General features: G+C 47.3%; 1 protein-coding gene across 2 annotated transcripts in view; it reads left to right on the top strand.

Moving 5' to 3' along the window:
- Positions 1-24,157, top strand: part of Gria1 (glutamate ionotropic receptor AMPA type subunit 1) — a 320,473-nt gene that overhangs the window by 209,408 nt on the left and 86,908 nt on the right. For both annotated transcript variants that reach the window (XM_075992548.1, XM_075992549.1), the window contains exons 6-8: positions 6,228-6,389; positions 9,582-9,749; positions 16,891-16,995. In XM_075992548.1, the coding sequence (XP_075848663.1) occupies positions 6,228-6,389; positions 9,582-9,749; positions 16,891-16,995 (435 nt within the window). The remainder of the gene's footprint in view (positions 1-6,227; positions 6,390-9,581; positions 9,750-16,890; positions 16,996-24,157) is intronic.

Below are 24,157 nucleotides of genomic sequence, written 5' to 3'. Positions count from 1 at the left end.
AAGCCTGAGGACCTGAGTTCAATCCCCAGAATTTACATGGAAATGGTCAGGGGATGTGGCTGTGACTAGAGTCACAAAAACCTGTGACACTCACATTCGGGCCCTCCACCATGGGCACTCTCGGCCTGGGCGTGGATAAAGGGCAGGGGGCTCCTTAGCAGGCTCCAGATAAGTCAGTGCTTGTGATGTTTCTACACAACCTGGTGGAGACTTTTAAAGAAAGGCACGAGCTCTGACCAGGCAACATTTGCTCCAGGCTCCTAACTGTGCGCTGTTATCACAAGAGCTTTGGCCCTCTTTGACTGGGTCAATGGATACATGATCCTGAATCTGAAACTCCTGTGTTCCCTTGACCAAGGACTGGCAGTGTGGCATGTTCATGAAGAAGTCAAACTGTGTAGCTAGGGCATTCACAGAGGTCTCTGAATGAGAGCTCAGCAAAAGTGGGGTGAATTCTTTCAGTGGCTTATGCAGATGAGCTCTTGGGCCTACTGTCCAGTTTCCTCTCAGGCTGCTTACGGGATTACGCTGGGACCACATTTATAAGACATTAAAATGGATGTCTTGCTTGGGCGGGAAGTTAGGAAAGACTTAAAATAAGCTGAATTTTCATTTCTCTTCAGCAGTAACCTCATAATCCCCAAAAGGTGGCTCGGATGAAGTTAAGTCACGGACATGAGGTGGTTATTTTAGCCTCTACCCTCATTTTTGTTCTTCTTATGAGCCGTGCTTTGGGACGATGCTACAGCCCACAGCTCTCTCTCAGCCCCAGGCTAAGAGATGGTAGAAGAAGCTGAGCTCTCTAACCAGATTAGAACATGGTTCTTCAAATGCTTCCACCTCTACACCACCCCATCCTGTGACTTCGCTGCCTCTCTCTCCCTTCTAGGGACTCACAATGACACTCAACCAGAGAGCATGTTAGCTTTATCTGAGGTTTGTTGTTATCTTCTAGGGACATTAAAAGGGTAAAAGTGTATGACGGAAGGGTCTAAAATATAATGAACCTTGGACTTTCCAAACTTTCCCCATCCCTGGTCCTGGGGCCCAAACCAATCCCAAACTTCTGAGAAGTATGAAGTTATACCTTCACCATAAGTTGGTCATTCTGGCCATTTCTTCCGCACATCTACACAACATGCCCGCACCTCTATTTCCTGCCCATCAACCCAGTGTCATCCGTGGCTCCCACTAACTATGTGATAAAACAGCCCTGAACATCCCTTGAATATACCCAGCCTCTCCTTAATGACCAGGCTTATGTTATCTTGTCTAATTCTGTTGATAATTGTCTTCATAATTCTAATGTATTCAGCCTTGAATTTTGATTAACTGACATTAACATTTTGTCAAAATGAGGATCTCCTGCTTCCTTCCAGAGCTGTGTGTGAACAGTCCTTAGGAACAGCTATTCTATAAGCACCCTTACACACATACCAGGAAGTCCCTATGTCCCTTAGATTAAGGAACATCCTCAACCTGCACTTCCTTTGCTAGGTCCTCTGCCACTGGATAAAGATGGGAGGCAGAACATTCTTTGCATGTTGCCTGTTCATTGGTCATGTGTGGAGCTGTGATACAGAAAGACTTACTGTAGAAGCGCACAGAGGGAGGGCAACCCAGCGACCCCAGAAGTACCTTCTCCCCAGTGTCTCACATAGCCCAGGCTGAAACAGACCCCTACTCAGCCAAGGCTGACCTTTAGTTCTTGATCCTCCTTGCCTCTGTCTGCTAAGTGCTGGGACTACAGGCATGTGTCACCAAGCCAGTCTAGATAACACTCGCTCTTCGAAGAGAAGCACCTGATGCCAAGGCTCAGGGGACAGCAAAAGAGTGGAAGGCCTAACTTTGGGTGACAAGTGACTTGAGAAAGTGAACACCTGTAGCTCATGTCATTCTTTTTCAGCAGTAAAGGGGTTCAGTGCAATGGACTCCACATTTGGGGATGTGTTATCAAATATGCAGCGTGACTTGAAGAAAGTCATGACGGTGAAGTCTCATAGTTAAAACTTTTCAAGACTTGTAATTAACACCATGGCATCCATCCTTAAACACATTAGATAATAACATGAATGAGATAGATAAAGAAAATACACAAATTACTACATAATACCCCCATGGATTTTTAATAGGAAAGGAAATTGGAAAATGACTTAATTAAACCTATTTAGTAAATATACTGGAGGAAGAGACTTAGCTGAATTTCACAATTCCCTAGCAGGCAAAAAGCTAATGCCATTATTTTCTTTCTTAATCAAGACCACATTTCTCTATTGACCAAGTCTACCTCCCTGCATTGTAGAGAAAGCAAGCCTAGCAACCACGAGAGTCTAGTTTCCTGTGATTAAGACATCTCCGGGGTCAGCGTTAGCATTCCCAGCCTGTAGTCTTGAACTGGAGGGGAGATGGCAACTTTTAGATGTATGCTGACCCCGAGTGCTTTCCTGGTTTCAGTTCTCATAGTGAGTGTCACAAAAGGGAGTTCATAGCTGTTCTTTTTCTGGGTTATGGGTGTGGGGTTGACAGTTCCCATCAGCTTGATTATGTGTGACCCTGGGTTGGCTCCGCTAACATTGTCGTCAGGGTTGCTGGCGATGAAGCCGAGCTGAGTTCCTATTTGAGCAAATCGCAGTTCCTCTTGGCCTTCATTATGCTGGGGCGGGGGGGGTGGGGGGAGTCAGTAGGGATGCCCAGGAGCTTGTTACAGATCGCGAGTGACAGACTCTGACTGTGGGAGATAATTTTCATTTCATTCTCTCAATAGCTGTTTGGCGAACAAGATGTTCTTTTTAAAAGTCTCTAAAGAGTACAGAAAACCTCCCAACTGTGTACTGGCTCTTAACCAATGGTGAGACAGCTGCAGCCTTATAGGGTACACCGCCGTGAAATGCAGGCGGGGTAGGGAAGACAAATTCTAACTTTACCTTTAAGAACAGCTGGCTGGTACCCTTGCACAAGCCAGTTACCTCTGTGTCCCTCTGTGAACTGTGGCTGTGGTACAAGTTAATCTCACCTGATTAAAATCACTCGCTGGCAGCTGTTGCCTGCTGGTCACGTTTCCCCTGGCTAATTGGCACACCTGCTTAAGGGACAGTCTCTAGCTTCAGTCATTCTCACAGCAAGAAAGGATTGAGCATCTGCCCTGGGCTGGGCATGTATTGAGATGCTAGGTGTTAGAACAAATCAGTGAGCAAGACGGAAATTGGAAGTGTTTTCTCCTTCAGTAGTTAGCATGTCAACGGAAAGAGAAGGGACAAAAGGAACAAGGAGGGAAGATGATCTCGGTGGTGACAGGTGCTTTAGGAAAGCAGCAGACACAATGTTGGTATGGGCCAAACTGAGTGTTGGAAGAATCTCAACCAGGGTTCTCCCGCAAGCAGAGTCCAAAGATAGGCTTCAGGAAGAAGCAAGCGCTATGCGCCAATCCCGGAAACACAGTAGGGATGCACGGAGAAAGTGGACACTGAAGCACATGACCAAGAATGCCCCCTATCCCCACCACGGTTCATCTCTGGATGTCAGCATAGAACGTTCTACCAGCTTAAGCACCAGGTAGAGGATGCTAGCTGGCATCTACTAAGTCCGCAGCTGTCACTAGTGTAGAGAGCTGCCCATGGGCATGTGAGCTTGGCACTCCTGGCCTCCCCCTCGTGCAGGTGGGGTGGCAGGTGTTTGCAGTTAGCACAGAAAACGAAACAGTGGCGTGCGACAGAGAGTGGAAACAGACAGGGCCAACAGTGTCTGCTGCAGGGGAGGAACTGGCTCTTCAGATGAGGGGACAGGAGTGAGTTCTCCGGAGAGACGGTGTGCTAGCTATGATCCAGACCCTGGAAAGGAGTCAAGAATTGAAATAGTCTTCCTAGACAGGAAGCGAGGACAAAGACTGGGTGGGACTGAACTGGGATTGTCTATAAAACAGAGCTCTGAGGGGTAAGAGACTATCAACGGTGCTAGTGGAAGCCAAGGAGCTTGTATTTGAGGTAGACAAGCCCTGGGGTCAGAGGTAGACCCAGGTGCCGTGCTTAGGTCTCTGCTGCCAGCTGTGGACTTCCCCATCTCGGGGACCCATCCTTGGCTCCTTTTCCTAGTCTGTTTCTGTTAGCAAGATCGGGCACTCCATCCAAGCCATGGAACCAATCATGTGTGAGCTTTGTGGGCCCTGCTCAAAATCCTGTAGTGCAGTACTAATTATAACTGAAAAAAGAAAGAAAGGAAAATACAAGTTAAAATACAGTGTGAGACCCAGCTTGGACCACTATCTCACTTCATCTCCTACCAGAAATCTTTCTCACTATTGCCTTTCAGGCACACCAGTCCTTTTGCTGTCTCTGGAACATTCCAAGCAGCCTCCTACCCCTGGTCCTTTGTTCCGTGTATCCCACCCAGGTATCCCCATGACCCACACATGGGACTCTACTATACTCGTATCAATCACTAAGACCCCACAGGCAGGCTGATCTGGACCACTCCTTCCAGGACCATCTCCCCATCCACAAACCCACTTGACCTCTCTTCACAAACACACAGCTACTCCAAAGCACACTGCTGTACAGTATTGTGTGCTACGTGTTTACTTGTCTGCTCTCTGATTTTCCCTAGGAGAACATAAAGTTCACAAGGGAAGGGTCTTGAAAACTTGAAGCTCTCAGAATAGTGTGTTTGGTGATGAGGGTTTTTTGGGGGGTTGGGGAATGAATTGCTTAGCAGAAGAGCTTAGCTCTGGTCCCTCTTCTGTCGCTAGCTCGGCGAGCAGCTTTGTGGGCACTGACCCTTGCTTTCTGTCTTAGTTTCTGTACGTCTCAAGCAGACACATAAGCTGTACCTTAGAAAGGAGTGGAGTGAAATGAGGCCGCAGACGTGAAAATACTGTGCATCATTGAATTCATTATATAAATGTAAGGCTTCCTTTTAAGATCAAGGATTCCTGGCTTTGGGTGAGCTTTTTTTTTTTCTGAACTGGAAGGAAATTCCATTTGCAGTAAAGAATCCTTCATAGATGTCAGAGGTGGCCAGGCCTCCTCTGGGAGAACAGGTCTGGTTCACTATACATGAAAGAGCATAGTGAGAGATAAAGGCCCCTGCAGATGCCAGCCCCTTCCGGAGACTTTTTGGGCAACTTGCAGGCATTTGTTCCCAGCAGTCTTCAGTGGCTCCTCTCTCCAAAGGTAAAGCAGGGTGGTAAGCAAGGATGGCCCTTCCTTCAAGATTTTCCTTTTGCTTCTTCTATCTGTGCCCTTAAGACTCTGGGACATTAAGGTGACTTAAAAGTAAAGGGACTTATCACCCAAGTTCAAAACCCAAGTTTAATCCCCAGAACCCATGTAGAAGTCAAAGGAAAGACTAGTCTTCACACAATTATTTTCTGATCTACACACACACACACACACACACATGCACACACACAATGTCACACACAGCCAAGTACACACACTGTGCACATAGTGTTTTCCAGGTACAGCAGGGCAATTGCGCATATGAGTTCATAGTAGTTTTGACACAATGCCCAATACTCGCATGAGTTTAAGCTAGCAAAATCCCAATATGAAGATGGGAGGTTGGCACAAATGCCCACCCCTAGCCAAGAAGTTATTGCCAATTGGTAGCTGCTGGGAGAGCCAGTGCTCTTGAAGAATATGGATACCTGGTAGGTTTATCATGCGGGGTTGGTCTCCCACACAAGAGTTTATTAAACACAATGGGTAAAAATATAAAAAAGAAGGCATGAAGTTAAGTGGGTAGTGAAGAATGGATCCAGGAGGAGCTAGAGGAGGAGTTACCATCATCAAAATAAGCTGTATGGAATCCTAAAAGAAATAACAGCAATACTAATAATAAATAATTTTTAAAATCCCAGCCATTCATCAGTCGTCAGTCTAGATGCATAGTGTCTATTTTACCTTTTCCCTAACCTCCAGACTCCATTGCATAAACACACAAAGTCACGTGGCCCAAGGTAGTGCAAGCCAGCGCCCCCTTCATCCTGGGGATGCCATCCTCAGGCAGGCACTCTTGGCCTCTATGCTAACTTTGTGTGAAGGAATCTATGATAATGGAATGCAAAGGGGGCAAGACAGCGCTGTCTACCTTCAGTCTGTTCTGCCTTGAGAAGCAGAAGAGAAAGCCTCATGAGTCTGCACCGTGGTGACATAGACCTGCAGACATGTCACCGCAGTGACATGGACCTGCCTAAGCAACATATTTGACTTCCCCCTTTCCTTCCTCCACAGGGTTTCATGGACATTGACTTAAACAAGTTCAAGGAGAGTGGAGCCAACGTGACGGGTTTCCAGTTGGTGAACTACACAGACACCATCCCAGCCAGAATCATGCAGCAGTGGAGGACGAGCGACGCTCGAGACCACACCAGGGTCGACTGGAAGAGGCCAAAGGTGTGAAAATGGATACCCATTAGTCTTCCCTAGTCAGCCCCAAACACTGGGGCATGTTCGTCTTTAGGAAGGAAATGGGTTTTCTACAAAGCAAAGGAAAGCATCACCATGAAGGTCAGGCCCCCCAACACAACAGTGGTCAGCAGCCCAGGACTGTTACATTGGTGCACAGGAATCAAAGATCCCAAATTCTTGTTGTTACCCTCAGCTTTTCTGCCACCCTCGGCTTTTGCCTTCTGCTATATAGCACAAGAAGGCTGCACAGACTTCCATCATGACGCCTGCATTCTCCCCAGCATTTGCTAATTGATTTTTGTCGGGGGAGAAAATACTTGAGCAGATCAGCTCTAGGAGGAAAGGTTTATTTGAGCTCATGGTTGCAGTGTGTGAGCCCATTGGTTCCATTGCCTTTAGGGCTGTGGCAAGGCAGAAACATTGCAGTGGAAAGATTCAGTGGAGGGAAACCACTCCTGTCGAGGCATCCATGAAGTGGGGATTCTGAAAGGAGCCAGAGACAAACTACAGCCTTCAAAGGCGCACACTCAGTGGCCCACTTCCTCCAAGGAAAAACCCCGCCTCCTGATTTCCATCCCTTCCCAGGGATGCTCCTAGGTTATCAGTTCATTGGGGGAGGGGGGGTTAATGCACTGGTTAATGTCAGTATCCTCATGATACAGTTGCTTTGCCAAAGCCCGCCTCTGGGGGTTGTGCCTTAGCCACGTGAGGGTTTTTCTCTGCGGAGGGAGGATAGAATCAGGCCCAAACCATAACACAACAGGAGGATGAGAGAACAAAAAGCACAGTTGCTATTTTTCAAAACTCTTTTTCTGAGGCTGGGGAATGGCTCATTTGGTAAAATGCTTATTGCTCCTGGCTGGGACTCCCAATAACCATGTAAAAAGCCGGACACAGAAACACATACCTGTAACCCTGGTGCTGGGAAGGCAGAGGCAGGAGGGTCCCTGGAACTTGCTGGTAAACCAGTCTTAGTTAAATTGGTGAGTTCTGGGTTCAGTGAGAAACCCTGTCTCAAAATTAAGGTGTGGAAAAACCAAAAGGACTCTGGATGTTGACCTCTGACCTCAACACACGCACATGTGCATACACAACCACACATACATGAACATGTACACACAGAGACTTCCTCTCAGAAGTCACTAGCAGCTCTTCTGCTTACACACCCCTGGCCCCATGTAAGCAAACAGCCTTTAGCTGGTTGCAAGGGAAGCCAGAAAATGCTGCTTCTATTCTACTCAGGACTACCATCTTTCTTTCTTCTCTAGCAGTGACAGGGGTTGAAACTAACACCTCACAAGTGCTAATCAAGCACAACAGCTCCCACCCGTCTGTCACCATCTCATGGAGCACAAGAAAAATGCCCACCTCATTAGAGAGGATGCCTCTGGGGAATGGCATGCTGAGGTGGCACATGCTCCCTACTTCTGTCTGCCCAGCTGACCATCAGAGAACCTTGCCTGGAGATGCACAACTGCTTTCCATTTGGGTCTACAGCCAGCTTCTCACTCCTCAGGCCCAGAGCCAAACCCTGTTTTGTTTGATATCTGATAGTGTTTGTGAATGTGGAGAGTGGGCCATTGGCCTTCTAAGTCAAATCCCATAGCATGGCAGTGGCTAAGTGTGGCCCTGAGAGGGACCCTGAGGCCAGGTCTGTTGTCTGGGACCATCAGAGCATCTGTGGCCCATGTTTCTAGGCTGTTTAGTCAACTTTGTGGACCACAGTTTATATAACTGAGGCACTTCCTGTCCCATCAGTGATCAAACAGACTTAACTCTTGGAGAATGAAGACTCATTGCAGTATCTGATTAAACCAAGTGCCTTCAGACAAAGATTCACTGACACTGGATAACAAATTAGTTGATGACTGCCCAAGCAGGTTTCTAAGGGTAATGCATTTTTTTCTGAGAAAATAAAACAGGCGTCAGGCGGTGGTGGTGCACACCTTTAATTCCAACACTTGGGAGGCAGAGGCAGGCATATCTCTGTGAATTCGAGGCCAGCCTGGTCTACAAGAGCTAGTTCCAGGACAGGCTCCAAAGCTACAGAGAAACCCTGTCTAGAAAAAACAAAAATGAAAAATAAAAAAATAAAATAAAACAGGCATAGTGGTGCATGCTTGCAATACCAGCACTTGAAATGTGGGGGCAGGAGAATCATCTGGGGCTACACATAGTTCCAGGCTAGCCTCTTTCAAAAATATAAATTAGAAGGGCCTCAGAAGGCAACTCAGTCAGTGAAGAGCTTGCCACGGAAACGTGACGGCTGTCTTTGGATTCCCAGCGCCCGCAGACAAAGTTAGGCCTGGCAATGTGTGCTTGTAATCCCAGCACTAGGCAAGCAGAGACAGGAGGTCTCAAAAATAAGATAGGGAGAAACTGAGGAAGACCTCTAGCCTGGAGAGGGAGAGAGAGAGAGAGAGAGAGAGAGAGAGAGAGAGAGAGAGAGAGAGAGAGAGAGAGAGAGAAGAGAAAGGTACATATATGCACCCATGACCACAAATAACAAATCAGATCAGAAAATAAACTAGGAATTGGAAAACAAACTCATCCTCTAGCTGTGCAGTGTGACCTTAAGATGACATACTAGGTAATAAGACCAGTTTTGCCTCATTCACATCTTAGCTGCCCTTTGGTCAAGCAAGAAAAACCCTGAAGTGCTATCATTAATCCACAAGATGGGGAGTGTATAGAATATGCATTTACCATGGAGTAAGCCATGCACGGAGATAATTAGAAGCTTGCTCATCCTGGAATATTGTTTTAGTTATTGTTAAAAGAGGTGGTGGAGCAGGCAGCTCTTCTTGGCTCCCAGTTGCTAACTCTCCTACAGAAGAAGCCAACTGACTTTCCATGTATTTGGCCTGCAGATATGTTATATTTAATCTGTGTGTTTCTTCCCAATTAAACCAACATTTTTCAGATCACAAGACTGAACACCAAACTCCAAAATGCTGGCTTGCCTTTAAAGGTTATAACTGGCCATGCTAAACTTACAGCTTTGGAGAGGCCACTGGCTGGACAGACCTGTGAGAGAGATGACGTTCCGAACCATAGCTCCTACCCACTGGCCCACCACAAACTTCTCTCCACCAGGAAGCCATTCCCCAACACAGCCCCCATCCCATCTTTCTGTCAGCTCTCTCTGACGCCTGCCTGTCTGCCTTCCTTCCCCAGTATACATCCGCTCTCACCTACGATGGTGTGAAGGTGATGGCCGAGGCCTTCCAGAGCCTGCGGAGGCAGCGGATTGACATATCCCGACGGGGAAATGCTGGGGACTGTCTGGCTAACCCAGCTGTGCCCTGGGGCCAAGGGATTGACATCCAGAGAGCCCTGCAGCAGGTAAGACTGGCAGAGCCTCCCCGTCTCATTCTTGGGAGCCAAACAGGAAAAGTCGGCCTCAAGTACAAGCAGCATGCATCGCTCTGAAATGAAGGGTGTGCCTGGAGTTCAGAGTGACCACTGCACTGTTCGTGTCAAATGTGTGGAACTCAAGTCAAACTTAGGACAAAACAAAGAGACTGCTAAAGTGTATACTGTTTATAGTATCAAGGCTGCATTCTCTGCTTAGGGCTAATGGAAGGAAGGAAGGAAGGAAGGAAGGAAGGAAGGAAGGAAGGAAGGAAGGAAGGAAGGAAGGAAGGAAGGAAGGAAGGAAGCCACTGATTTCCATGTTCAGAAAGAGGGCTTGATCTATGCAGGGAAGAGGCTGGAGAGGAAGCTGATCCAGGAAAATGCTTACCACAAGAGCATGAGGACCAGTGCTCGGATCCCCAGCACCCACATGAACGGTGGGCAGATGAGACTGACTGGCACTCAGGAGGCAGGGACGGGCTCTCCACAGTGGGCTGGTTAGCCAGGCTAGAACTTGTGAGTTCTGGGTTCAAGTGCAAGACTTTATATCAATATAAAAGATGGGGAGTAGCAGGGGAAGACACGGCCTCTGGCTTCTACGTGTAAATGTAGACACATGCATATGTACCCATCCACACATCTGTATACAGCACACACACACGCATACACACACACACACACCACACGCATACACACATACACACACCACATACAAACTAGAAAAGAAAAGAAAGGCTCAGGGTTGGCTCTGAGCTGCGAGCAGACGCCTAGACTTGACTTCTTCATCCCTTTCCTATTGGTGCGCTTTTCCAGGCTCTATTGCTCAGCCTTCTGACCCAACTTTCTCAAGTCTCAGCACTGTAGTCATCAATTCTGTTTGCACTCGAACAGCGAGCGAACAAGAATAGAAAATCACGCCTGGCCCCATCGATTGCCTATTCACAGGACTTGGAGGCAGAATCCAAATTCCACAGTGGAGAGTATAAATATTCAATTGCTAATATGCCTGCTGGGACAGCAGCGTGAGGCAGTGGTATACATGGGTCTGTTTTGACCTTCCTGCTTTAGAAGTTCCTGAGGATCTCCCCACTGCTGGAGAACTCTTGGAGGTCCTAGAAGTTTCCAGAAGTACTGCAAGCCCATGTTGTGGTTCTCAATTTGCTGGTTCACAGAATTGCCGCTGGTTCCTCCTGATGGAGGCTGTATTTCCAAAGAAATGGTGGGAAGGAGGCTATACTAAGAGCAAAGGGAATGGCAAAGCATGGACATAGAGGGGAACCCATAGCAGCAAGATATTTTGTACGGTTGTCCTATAGAACCCACCTTTCCCAGCCAATGGTATTCCCTGGGTGAGGTCAGCTCCACTATTAAGCCTGCATTCACGGACGGTGGATTTGGGCTCCCAGGGCAGAGGAGCACATGGAAACATGAGAGACATGACCACAAAATGTGCATCCGTGTGCTCACGGCTCTGGCAACATTCACAGCCTGGAGAAAGATCAGAAAAGAGCCTCGTGGGTGTTCCCCAGCCTCATGAAGAGCCCTGTGTGCTGGAGAACATTCAGTCGTGTCCTCCAGACCGAAGTGAGGCAGCAGATCGTCCAACCACAGTAGGCATCTCTAGGTCCTCAGCTGTGTCTCTGTGCAGGTCAGCCCCCAGGTCATCAGGCAGTGACAACAGACACCAGTCATGTTCCAGAATGATTACTGAAGAGTCAGCGTTCATTTCCAGCTTATTTAGAATGCTTTTCCTGACAGCAGTCGAGACAGATTCTGTCTACAATGTGAGGCTGGCCTCAGATGGTCCCAGGGACTCGCCCTTGGCGCCACAACCTTCCAGTTCCTCTGCTTCTCCCATCTTAATGACATCCCTGAAAGCATAGTCTGACGCCACCATGACAGAGATGAAGACCAGGAGGCAACGTGGCGTGACAGGCAGTGGTCTGAATCAGGAAGCAAGAAAGACAACGCTCAGGTCTCTGTGAACAACCTCAGAATACCCATCAGCCCCTCTGATGGATCTCTTTCCCATGAAGAGGAGAAGGCCACTCAGGCAGCACCCAAGATCCCAGCATTCAAAAGGCAGAGGCAGGAGTATTTCTAGATTCTACCTAACAAAAGTTACACAGAAAATTCTAGAGAGAAAAAATAATCTCTGAGAGTGCATTTATTTCCATGATGATCTAACTCACATCTTTCTGCTGTAATATACACTCATCCCCTGCTTCTGCCCTAGCAGGACTGGAGAGAGTCAGTTGCCATGGTGAAGGCTCATATTTTAACTCTGTTTTGGAACTGAGACACATGTGTGCCTGCCTTTCATGGGTATCTCACAAAAGCTGACTGTGCACTCCAGGGAACAAGTGGGACTAAACACTGGAGACAATGAAAAAAGTCAAGTCCAACCCACGAGAGACTCCTTCAGTCTCTTTGATGAGCGAACAAACAAACCAAAATGTTCCCTCACTAAGTCCATCTGTCTAAAACAGACTCCTTTTCAAATCTCTGTGAATCATCTTAGAATCAAGAGTTTATTGCTAGCAGAGACCTTGGGAATCACTGGGGTGGTTTTCGCCTCCCTTTATAAATGAAATGGTAGACCCAGGTGCCCTGTGATGACTTGATGGTGACACAGAGGCTTAGTCACAGAGGTAGAACCAGACCACTGCCCAGGGCCCCTCCTTCTATGCATCAGGCCTACCCTGGGGCCCAGTAGACTCCACTCTACGGTATTGTCCCCTGGAGCCTTCACCTAGCCACTGTCTGGCCATTTTCCTTCCTTTCCTCTAGATAGTCACACCATCAGAGGACAGATGCACTAGCGCCTAGGTAAATCCTAATGGCATCCAAGCTTTGGAACCCAGGGATCTGCTCCAGAGCTCCTGTGTCTGTAGCCTTTGAGTCACACAAAGGTCACGCAGTAGAAAGGGCCAAGCCCACTCTAGCTAAGATGGAGCTAATGGTGCCATCTGGAGTCTAGCACAACCTGCCTGACAGGCTAACATGCTAGGAAGTGAAACCCTGAAAATAATTGCAAGGATAGCTGTGATGTAGCATGACGGAGAGCCAGGGCCCTGAGCATCTAGTGTACTACCTCACTGAGTGACCACAGAGCACAGTAGGAACCAGATTTGTTACTTATAAAATTGACAATTGGCAAGTACTCTTCTGTTGTCAAGCTGTAGTGAGACACCTCATCCTCTACCTAGCCCTTCCATGATCTCTCCAGGGAAGCAGTTCAAGAAGAGAATGTGCTAAGTGAAGCCAGTCAGAACCTGGCCTCAGGATCAGTCACTCACCCATCACCAGCCCTCAGGCAATGTATATAGCAGGGCTCCATCTTCAGCGGGATCCTAATAGCTTAACTTATCCAGGACTTTAAGAAGCCCCGTTACTCCTTAGGTTTCTTCACAGCAATGTTCCATCGCTGGCTCCTCCTCTGTCTTTGGCTATAAATTCCCTGTTGCCTGTGCCCCATTGTCATCCATTTGGAACTGAACCTAAATCTCTCACCCACTGAAAATTCTGATGGCAAGGAACCCTGGACCTGGAGCAATCACCCTGGGAAGAACAGCACTCCTAATTGGGCTTTAACAGAAATCTTGAATAATGACTTTTAACATGTCTAACGTAGCAGACACTAACCACGGCTCTTGGGCAGGAAGGAAAGCATTTACCTCAGCATCCTGTTGGAGGCCGGCTCCAAGCTGGCACCAATTCCCTTTACCGGAAAACCAAGCCAAACCTTCCAGCTTTCATGAAGGCGGTTGGCAGGGACAAGGACAACTCCAAGAGTTCCAGGAGAGGAAGCAAGGGGAGATGACCGGCTGTGTCAGCCTGACTCACTCACCCTATAGTTGGGAGGGCTGATCGACTAGAGCACAGAATCATGAATGAGGTCAGTAGTTCCAAAGATGAATTTCTAGACGCTTCTTCTACCCATCCTCACAAAGGGTTTGGGGCACAGACTCAGCCTCCGCTTGTTCTGACATCCTGGTGGCTCTGCTATGTGTCCCCTCCCATCCTTCAGCACTGTGGTTTACCTCCAAGGGCATAGGTTTCCCCCAAGAAGCCACGAAGTGCATCAGTTACTCCAGGAATCTACTGACTCCCATGAATCTGGGGCCAAGAATAATCAATTGTCTCCTCCATTTCAGCAGTCAGATTGGGGTAGGAACCTGAATGATTAGAGAAGAGTGATCAGTGACGTCCTATCTCTTGTGTTCCTCCATCCAAAAGGGCTAAGACCCTCTCTACGCCCCACCATACTCGTTCCTGCGTCTATCTGTCCTCAGTCCTCCAAAATCTCTGTGGTAAATTGTGGTCGGCTAGTAGCTAGCTCCACCCTCTCATTCAAAACAAACTTTATTGTCAGTCTCGGGAGTGTTAAAATGCAATCAAAAATTGCACAACATTCATTGATATCTGAGACTAGCGCCAAAGAACAGGCGCCTATTTGTATCGTCAGTGATGATTTTTCCTGTATGGTCAAGATAGTCTACCATACAGTCATCCAAACATTTTCCCCATCACTGTCTAAATAAATGACTTGAACTGAGACCTAGCAACCAAGCTACACACCTTGAACCTGAACCACTGGGAGAGCTGAGCGTGGGCCAGCATGGGGCTATATTAGTTTACTTCCCATCACTGTGATAATACACAGCATTTACAGAAGGAAGACTTTATGTGGGCTTCCAGTGCCAGAAGGATGAGTCCATCATGACCAAGAGGCATGCATGCGCTCCCAGCAACATTCTTTCTCCAGCAAGGCTGTACCACCCATACCTCCACAAAAAGCGCCAGCAACTGGAGGCCAAGTATTCGAATACACAAGCCTATGGGGAACATTTCCCCATTGAAAGCACCACAGTGACCAAGGGGAGAAGAAAGTGAAGTCACTGACTCCTCTCTAGCATTCTCTGTCAGCATCCATGTTCTGTCTTCTTTCTGGCAAGCAAGGATGGTCCAGACGTTTCCAGGAGTGGCGATATCTCCAGCTTGCCAATGAGAGAGCAAAGAGCTTGTATAATCTGCTCAGTGTTTGGGGCCTGTCATGGCCTCCCTACTGAGACTTCAAACCAGAAAGAGATGAAAGGGTTAGCTTCAGAACAGGCAGGCACGTACACACACACTCACACACACACACACACACACACACACACACACACACACACACACCAGCTATCCTTCCTTCCTGACTGCTGTCTAAAAAAGAAAACTCTGCATGCCTTTTATTCAAGCTATTGAAGGCGAGGATATAAGCAATGCTTATATTGTCAGAGAGACTTACGTTGGCACTCATAGGCAGGAAGGATCTGAGGACATAGGGTCACCATCGAGGACTACAACTTTATTTCCTAGACTCATCCTCAGCTTAAGGGTTACTCGGTCTCTACAGAGAAATGGGCTCTCAGTTCCATATTGCCTACTGGATCTGAAATCTGAACCTGAAGGTATAAATCCGTGCAAGTTCAGTCTGGCAATTCCCATGCCATAGATTTTGGGATCCGGTAGAAATGATGCAGGAGGCATCTGAGACGTCTATAAAGTCCTGCCCACTCTGGCTGAATGTGAGGTATCCATAGGTACACTCTGGTTTCCACCGCACTTGCGCATTAGCTGTGTCTCTTAAGGTAGATGGGGCAGGAACTTTGTAACCTGCAGACTGAAAAGCATGAATCCCCCAAGGTCACCTGGGTATCAGTGGGGAAGCTAGTGTCAAATCCGGGCCATCAGATATGCGGGTATTTTATTGCCTGAACTCACAAAGGTATTAAGGCACCTTTTCCAGTCACATCCAAGGCATCAGTTCTGAGCCTGGATTCCAGTGTGGGGTCTTCTTCTGACTCACCAGTGGTGGCACCAGTGTCCCTCAGCTTCTCCACCTTCAGTTGCTCATCTGAGCAGCTCAGGTTGCGAAGGGAGTGTTTGGCTAAGGGTGATGGGAAGATGTCCCATTAGCATGCCCTCTGCTGACTGATAGTGTTTTCCTGAAGCAACAGGAGAGACTGTGCCCACTTAGGTGAGGAAGTCCTCTCGGTGCTTATGCCAGCCACAACATGGGGTGGGAATTTCAGCCTATGGCCTCCTTCAAACTTTAATACATGTAGCGTTTTTGGGGTTTGAAGTTTTGCTCCAGCAGAAGAATCGACAAATGCTGGGCATGATAGCGGGTATATGGACTGGGTGTTTCCAGGATCTTGCTGGGTTATTTGAGAAGGAAACAAAAACTCACGGAGACTGTAAAGAAGCAAGAACACTTTCCTTAAGGCAGAGTGTTAGCATAGATCAGAAAGAGGTACACTGTCAGAATCGTCAGTGTGCCGTGTGCGTGAGGGTACTTGAGGTCCCTGTTTATCTTTCAGTCATCCTTTTGTGGGGTTCAGAGGAAGGCAGAGTTAGGTTACTAGGAGTGCCATTTTGGAGGTTCTCTATTTTGGAAGACAGACATAGATTAATAGGTCTTTACTCACTGTGCATGTCTCTCCCCATCATGTACCTGATCTCAACCATATATGTACACACATACACACATACATATGCAATAGTGTGTAGGCATAAGAGGGTAAATAGGAGATTCCCCCTAAAAGTTCATTCAAAGAAACGCAGCTTGCGTTACTGCACATGTACCCCCAAACCAATCTAGACAAGACTGGCCCGTCTTCCTTGGTTTCAGGATCTGTTTCCAAGACATGTTTGAATAGACACAGGGCATAAGGAAGAGGTTGCTGAGGGCATTAACTTGTTTCCATGGCTTAAAACAGATGAGTGTGAACTTGATGCAGACAGGGGTCCTAAGTTGCCAACAGGTTGCTAGGCGCGTTGCTCAGAGAGGATGTGTGCCCAGCCCAGTCAAGCAGACTCCCAAGCTAGTAAACTATTCCATGTGCTTGCCTGTCTCAGTGGCACATGCCTGTGATCCCATCACTAAGGAATAGAGACAACAGCAGGGTTAAAAGTCTAAGGTCATCTTTGTCAGGTTTAAAATCGGATTGAGCTATTTAAGACACCATTTCAGCAAACCGAAAACCACCCAAGCACAAGCAACAAAACAACATGGGAACAAACATGAAACGAAGCTACTGAGTTGGCAGCTTCCCTGCTCACCCTCTAACTCTGTTTGCAGGTACGATTCGAAGGTTTGACCGGAAACGTGCAGTTTAACGAGAAAGGGCGCCGGACCAATTATACCCTCCACGTGATCGAAATGAAGCATGATGGGATCCGCAAGGTAAGGGCCACCTTGGCTGACTCGACCGAGTGGAGGCTCAGGCCAGTAATGAGGGTCCTGGGCACCCACCTCACCTATACCGTTGAAGAGACTCAGGCCGCTGTGTGTTCTAGACTCTTCTAGGCTCTGCCACTTGTCATTTGGGGTTTGGAGAGAGTCAGGTCTTGTTTCTGAGAATTGATTCCCTCTCTAAAATGGAGATGCAACTCCTATATTTTTTTTCTAACAATGCTTGAGACTCATGGGACAGAAAAACACTCTGAAAATGCAAAGAAGGAGTCTGGCATACTCACATTTACCTGGGACCCCAATGTTTGAGTGCCTGAGGCTAGAGGATAATTGTAGGTCTGAGACTAGCCAAGGATATAAAATGAGATTTGGCTTCATTTTCTTAAGACCCTGAAGATACAAAGCAATAGATGTGTATAGCATGCCAGTGATATTCCTGGATTCTGGAGAATTATAGAATGTTTATTGGTGAGGTTAATCATCTTCTGATTGCCCACACCTATTCACAGCCATGCTTTCTTCTCCACAGAAGTCAAAGTGAAAAACACATTGTGTATATAACATTAATATTCATATTAGACCTTTGAAGATGAAGTACAGATCCTTGGCTCTCACTTAAACTCTAAGAGTCACTGTGATTTGGCCACTGTCAATGTCTCCACCTTTGAACTTTGACACTTCTTCACACCACTCCAGCCAATCTTTCTTCTTTGAATCCATGTGCTCCATTCCACCCCGGACACTTCCCCTACCAAGGGAGGATGGGTTCTCTACCCTGCTGCTGTCTTTTGCTAGGTTGATACCTCCTCAGCCTTCAGCACTTAGAGCAAAGGGTGTCCTTGGAGACAACTTTCCTGGCTGCTTGCATTCTGTCTCTTGGCAGCCTCTGTCTCCCCTGCCCTCAGCCTTCTTCATCTCTACTTCCTTGTGGTAAGCTAGCAAGAAAGCATTGCAGAGGGTTTTGAAGCTGATGAAGAGCTGCTAGAACCAAAGCCCAGCTTCTCCATTTTCTCGTCTGGGATCTGGGCAGATCTCTGAGCTAGGTAGACAGAGTTCACCAGAATGCTGACCTCGTGGATTCATTGAGATGACTCAAGACTCCCTAGTGTTTGGAAGTTCTAGATGCTAGGCTAGCTCTGGACCCTGGAAAGCTGGCACCATGTCTGAGACACGGCAGCCTCTGTGTCTCCAAGGATGTGTTACATATCCTCACTTTGGCCACACAGATTATTGAAATTTAACTATTTAATGAATTAAAATCTAAGAATTGTCAAGTGCTACACAGTCACATGTGACTCCTGGGTGTCACGCCTGACAGTGCAGACACAGAGTATTGGTGCCATTGCAGAAGATTCTAGATAGCTCTGAGGACACAGAATTCTTGGGTCCCCAAGCCCAGAAACCCTCTTCACCATAGAACCCACCTGTACTCCCTAGCTGTCTCAGCTCATTAGGGCTGTGAGATTTTCCACAGTTGTCGTAATAGATTGCTACAAACCAGGACTTCAAGCCACACAAATATTTCACCTTATGATTATGTACATGGATGGATTACATAGTAAAAGTGCTGGCAGGATCATCTTCTTTTCTTGAGGTTTCTTTTTATTTGCCAACTTTTTCCTAAAGCTTTCCCACTTCCCAATCCCTGTAGCACCATCTCTGGATACAGGCTCAGAAACCACATCTCTCTTTGTTTCCCTAGCACAACTGAAGAAGGCTCTGCTTTAAACGGCTTGTAAACTAGGTGGACCCCACCCAGATTATCCCATCTCCTTTCTGCATATCAGCTGTGTGTCCCTTTTACTAGAATATGGTCAAACTTTGTGTATGCGATAGGGACATCTCTCAGGGCAAGCAATATTAGCCTGCCCACCCCAAGAGTTTGGTTTTGTCAGCTTGATGCTCCCAAGTCCTGCTTCTAGAGAAGGTAATTTCTTCTCTGAAAGTATTTGATTATCCTAACCCTCAACTTCCACATCTCTGAAACGGGAGCACGTCGTGCCTAGATTAGCTCAGTGGTGTGTTCATCAGATGCACACACCGACATCTGGACAGTCTGAGACGGCATCCTCACCTCTTTCAGAGCATGCGTATACCCAGTCTATCTAGTATTGACCTAAATGAAACAAAGCCATTTCTCCATGGGTAAACTGAGGCAGAAAAGTCCCTAAGCTTCACAATGTCCCAGAGAACCATAGCTAAAGAGACACCAAATTCAGGGGCCCTGACTCCCTATCCCCTGTTTATTTGCAGCTTCTATCAAGGCTGAAAGGATCCAGGGGACACAATCATGGCAGTGCTGGGGTTCAAAGGTACACTAGGAAAATCCTGCTGCTCCTGGAAAAGATGACAGACACATGATCTCTTTCTCCTTCCCTATCCACAGTTCTTTCAGTCCCTCAGAAGAGCCATGACTCCTGCCTTACCATGGAACATGGGTGCTGTAGGCAATTTACAAAGGGCTGGAACAGTCAAGATAGTTGCTCTTAGAAAACCAGTTTCCATGAACCTGGGCTGACTTCAGAATCGTCACAGTGACTATTGTTACCACTTTCCAGTAGCACAAGTTTGATGCCTGTACAATGCATCAAAGCCATGCGTTCATATCATTAAAACATGGAGATTGTGCCTGGCCTGGTGGCACAGGCCTATAAGCTCAGCACTAGGGAAAGTGAGGCCAGGTGAACAGAAGTTCAAGATCAGCCTGGGCTACCAACAAAAGACTGGGAAGGCTGCTGATGAGAATCCTCCACTCCCCCAAGTAGTGGGAGCTGTTTAAATGAAGCCAGATTCCTGTCTAGTACTAGCAGTGCATTGTGGAAAGGGGGCAGTGTAAGGAGTAGACATGAGAATCAGACACCATCCAGCTGTGGGTCAGCTACCTGACAGTTGCTAAGCCTAGCTAGGTCTGGGTCTTTACATGGGAGGTATTTGGCTGAGTAGCCTCCTGTTCCTCTCAGTTCTGGCATTTTAGACGACTCTTGAAAAATTCCACGTGGTCGTGTTTTTACCAGCCCCTCATTCCAGGCACACTGATCACCTCCAGACCAGACTACGGTTCATTATGAAAGTGGAGTCAGAGACCTTCCTCATACATAAACTGCCTTTGGTGTGACCTTGCCAGTGATTACAGGACTTTTGTGTGACTCTGAGCTTTCCCCTGACTCTGTCTTCTCTAGACCTTGGCTTCATTAAGAACTTCCCAGAGCAAGCAGCTCCCTGTACAGATGAGAGCCTACACAAGCCCTGCCTGGAGGCGTGCAGATTCCTGCAGCAGAGACAGGCTCAGAGCTATAGATGAGTTCAAAGCTTCCTCCCCAGCTTGGTGGACTTTCATGGGAGAAGAGTTGGAGTTCTAAGAACAGACAAACCAGTAATTAAATAACATTTTACTCTGCACTGGTCATGTGACCTTGAACATGTCACTCAGCCTTCCTGACCTCAGTCACATCATCTCTGAGGCAGGAGAGGGATGCTGGTTATCTCGGGACTTGGAACACTGAGACAAGATCACTATCAGTTCAAGGGTAGTCTGGTCTATGCCATGAGACCCTGACTTAGAAGAAGAGAGAGAAGGAGAGAGGGAGGAAAGGAAAGAGTGGGGAGGGATGGAGGGAGAAAAGGAGGAGGTTACTTCAAAGGATCGAATGAGACTGTGCCTACCTTTCCACAGCACAAGTTTGAGGAAAGCAGTCTAGGGCATGCAGGGTCATTCACCCACATCCATTGGCTCGTGTTTTAAATTCCTTTCTGTCTGCCACAGAGACTTTACACCACTTCTGTATGCACCACACAACTAAGTGGGCACCCTTCAAATCCTCAAGCTAATGGCTGTGCCTGGTTTTCTGATCACCAGGCTGTTTTGAAACTCACTTTCTCGTGACTAAATCCTTTCTTAGAATGTGGTCTTACACGTTCTTTGTCTACAGGGATCTGCCTCTCAGAAAATCAATCCCTCTGAATCCCTGCCTCCAGGACTTCTACTCAATCAGACTCCAAGCAAATTAATACCTACAGCTTTGAAGAGTGACCTTGTGCTAGTTTCAGGGACATTGCAAGGCCTTACCTGCCCTGTGTTTCTCTTCCTGGTTCAGGGCTTCTGGGAAACTCCAATCCTACCTGTATCCCGCTGACTCAGGGCCAGCCTGCTCCTTAGGCAATCCTGCAGCAGTTGGACATCTCACTGAGATGCTATCATGCTAGACTTTCTTCCAACAAGCTTGAAGCTCCACAGAACAGATTTGGCCCTGGCTCTAGTGTTGTCAAGTCCTATGAAGTCCCACTTATATGTATGACTTCTGGGTGGGCTTAGGGATTCTTCTCAAAATGAAACATTTTGTCATGTTGGGATGGAATCACACATTCTCTTACTGGCCACCCACAGGGAGCTGCAGGGCATTCCGCTGCAGAGTCCCACATCAGGGGACCAACAGTGGAGAGACAATGCCTTTGCCTATTGATTAAGTGGCTGGCTGTTTCAGTGCTTACTAATGGAGTCTGACATCTACCCCTTTCAATTTGATTTGAGTCCTCCCTTCCCTAGCCTGAGTTTGTACTCAGTTCAGGCCTTGCACATAACTAGGTGGGAAAAATTACAATGACCGGAATTCCTACCAGTATCTCCATCATTTTCTCATTCCTGTAGACTTCATGGCTTTCAATTCCACCTGCCTCCTTGAAGTCTTAAGTCCCTGGCATCCAACTTTTCACATACAAACTATTTTGAGTCTAAGATAATGACCTCAATACCGTCATTGCCTCATCTTGCCCTGGCCACCAGCTACCTCACTGCCGTGGATCCTATTAGGTGTTTGTTTATGGTCCCACCTTAGTACAAAGACCACATTTCCAGCCTAAGAGCTGGGGAGCATGTTTCAAATATACAACAAAATCACACTGCTTAGAAATTTTCACTGGCTTCTTACCTCCAAAAGATGCAGTACATCTCCTGACCTCAGTCTACAGAGCCCCAGGCATCAACGCTTGCTCTTTTTCTCTGGCTTATTGCTTTGCCTTTGGGCGTGGGAGATGCTGCTCTGTTCCTTGCATATTCCTTTTGCTATCATTCTAGCAGGCTTCCCTATGCCATAGTCTGAGATAAAGTTGCAAAAAAGTGTATTGTCAACCTTTTAGATGCGCTAGCTTGGCTAACGCTGAGTGGTGGGGGCTAAGCTCCAAAACCTACCTCTTATAGTGCAGGGAAATTCAATCTCTTGTCTAGTCAATGTCTAGTTCTTGTCATTGTTTACTTAAGTGTTCTGCTTCATTAGAAGCAAAGAAACATACATTACAGAAAGCTATGATAAACCCAGTTTGGAAGAAGTTTTAAAAGTTGAGGCTGGTGAGTTAAGATCAATGAAGTTTGGCCGTAGGACTCGGCTGAGAGTTGGGTGTTAAGAAGACATCACTGTCCACTAGGGTCTTGCTTGATGTCAGCATTTATCAAACAGATGGGGAAGAAAGAAAATGGAAACACTACTGGGAACTTGGGAAAGATCGGTCTGGAAAAGAGGCACATTACCCTCCCAGCATTCCATGCACCAGAACACAAGGATTCCTCCCAATGCGATGCAAAACAGCATGCACTTCTGGTTGGAGAGCCCCTTCCCGCTATCTCTCCACTATGAAAGGCAAACAAGACGGTTTGGGAGTCAGCTAGCCATCTCTGCCACAATAGGCAACTAGTTATGACGACCCTCACTGGGGGAAGTTGGGAGCTGGTGCTTCAAAGGCGATCCTGGGGTTTCCATGGACAAATTCACCCTGATGGCTGCAAGGGAGATCAAGTGAATCCGCAGTTCTGTGATCACCTGCTCTTTAAACTTCATCCACTTAAGAATACCTGCTCTCTCATCTGGACTCATTTCCGACCTTCAAAGCATCTTTAGAGGCAGATGGAAAATCGGAGATCAAAAATAATAAGTGGCCCCAGGAGAAGACTTCACCCTGTTAGAATTTTCTTAAATCCTCTCCTGAACAGTGCGCCCCAATCTTTACCAAACTACTTACGATGATTTGCTTTCAGATAGAATCAAAGCCCCTACACCTTCTCTGTAGAGAATCAAAGTGCCATATGGTAATCCAGCCCACAGGTCTCGTCTCCAAAGCCTCTTCAGACACTTCTGCCATATTCCTCTGCATCCAGCTGTGGAGCCCGATATTCATATAAGTCTGCTGGCTCACAGGTGTGAACCTGAGCCTTTGCCTCCAGATGTCTCTACCAACCCTGACAAGATCAGGTCTTCTTTTCCCATGAGACTACCAGCTAGGAAAAAAAAATAAGCTTGTTCAGGACTGGGGAGATGGATCGATCAACAGAGCGATTGCTGGAAAAACATGAATTTGATCCCCAGAACCCATGGGAAAAATAAACCAGGTTCAGAAGCATATATCTATAATCTATGCAATGGGGGAAGCCTTCCAGCACTTGCACCACCGTGGCTATTCTGTGGCCCTGGGGAAGTTACCTCTCCACAGCACAGCATCCTCACACTTCATATAGGAATAAAAACTGGCAAATGTCATGGGATTTTAATGGGGATGGAAGGGATTAAAACATAAAAAGCATTTAGAAGAGCAAGACGCATTCACTACCAGCAAACTCACCCCAGCCCTCAGTGATAAGAGCTGCTGCAGGCAGTAGATGACTGGGCAGCGTCCCAGGCCGAGAGCAGGCACTGCCCAGCTGCACCACCTCAGGAAGTGAACAGATGAGAGGGTAGAAAACTCGCTGAGCCAAAGCAAGAACATGTGTATAGCTGCCATTGTGAATGGATGGAGATCATAAAGAAACCATCGATGTCCAGGGAAATACATCAAGGTGAAGGGCCACACAAATCAGACATTTTGTGGACGTTGTCTCTGTTTCTGCACTGTGCTCTGGATGCTGAGAGGGCTGCTCGCTCTCCACCTCCTGCCTGTCAACCGCCAGCTCTCCATCATTTTCCATTTGTATCTGCATCCCGCAGAATGACAGACCTAGCTGCCTGGAGAGAGAGAGGATGAAGATGAGGAGAAGAGAAGGAAGAGAGGGAGGAGATAGAAAGGGAGAAGAGAAAGAAAGACAGGGAGGGGAAAGAGGAGGAGGAGAAGAAGAGAAAGGGGAAAGCGAAAAAGAAACAGGAAAGAAGGAGGATGGGAGGGAGGGAGGGAG

Source organism: Microtus pennsylvanicus, chromosome 11 (assembly GCF_037038515.1).
Source record: "Microtus pennsylvanicus isolate mMicPen1 chromosome 11, mMicPen1.hap1, whole genome shotgun sequence".
Taxonomy (NCBI): Eukaryota; Metazoa; Chordata; class Mammalia; order Rodentia; family Cricetidae; genus Microtus; species Microtus pennsylvanicus.
The sequence above is the reverse complement of the archived record's forward strand: the minus strand, read 5'-3'. Positions and strand labels throughout refer to the sequence as shown.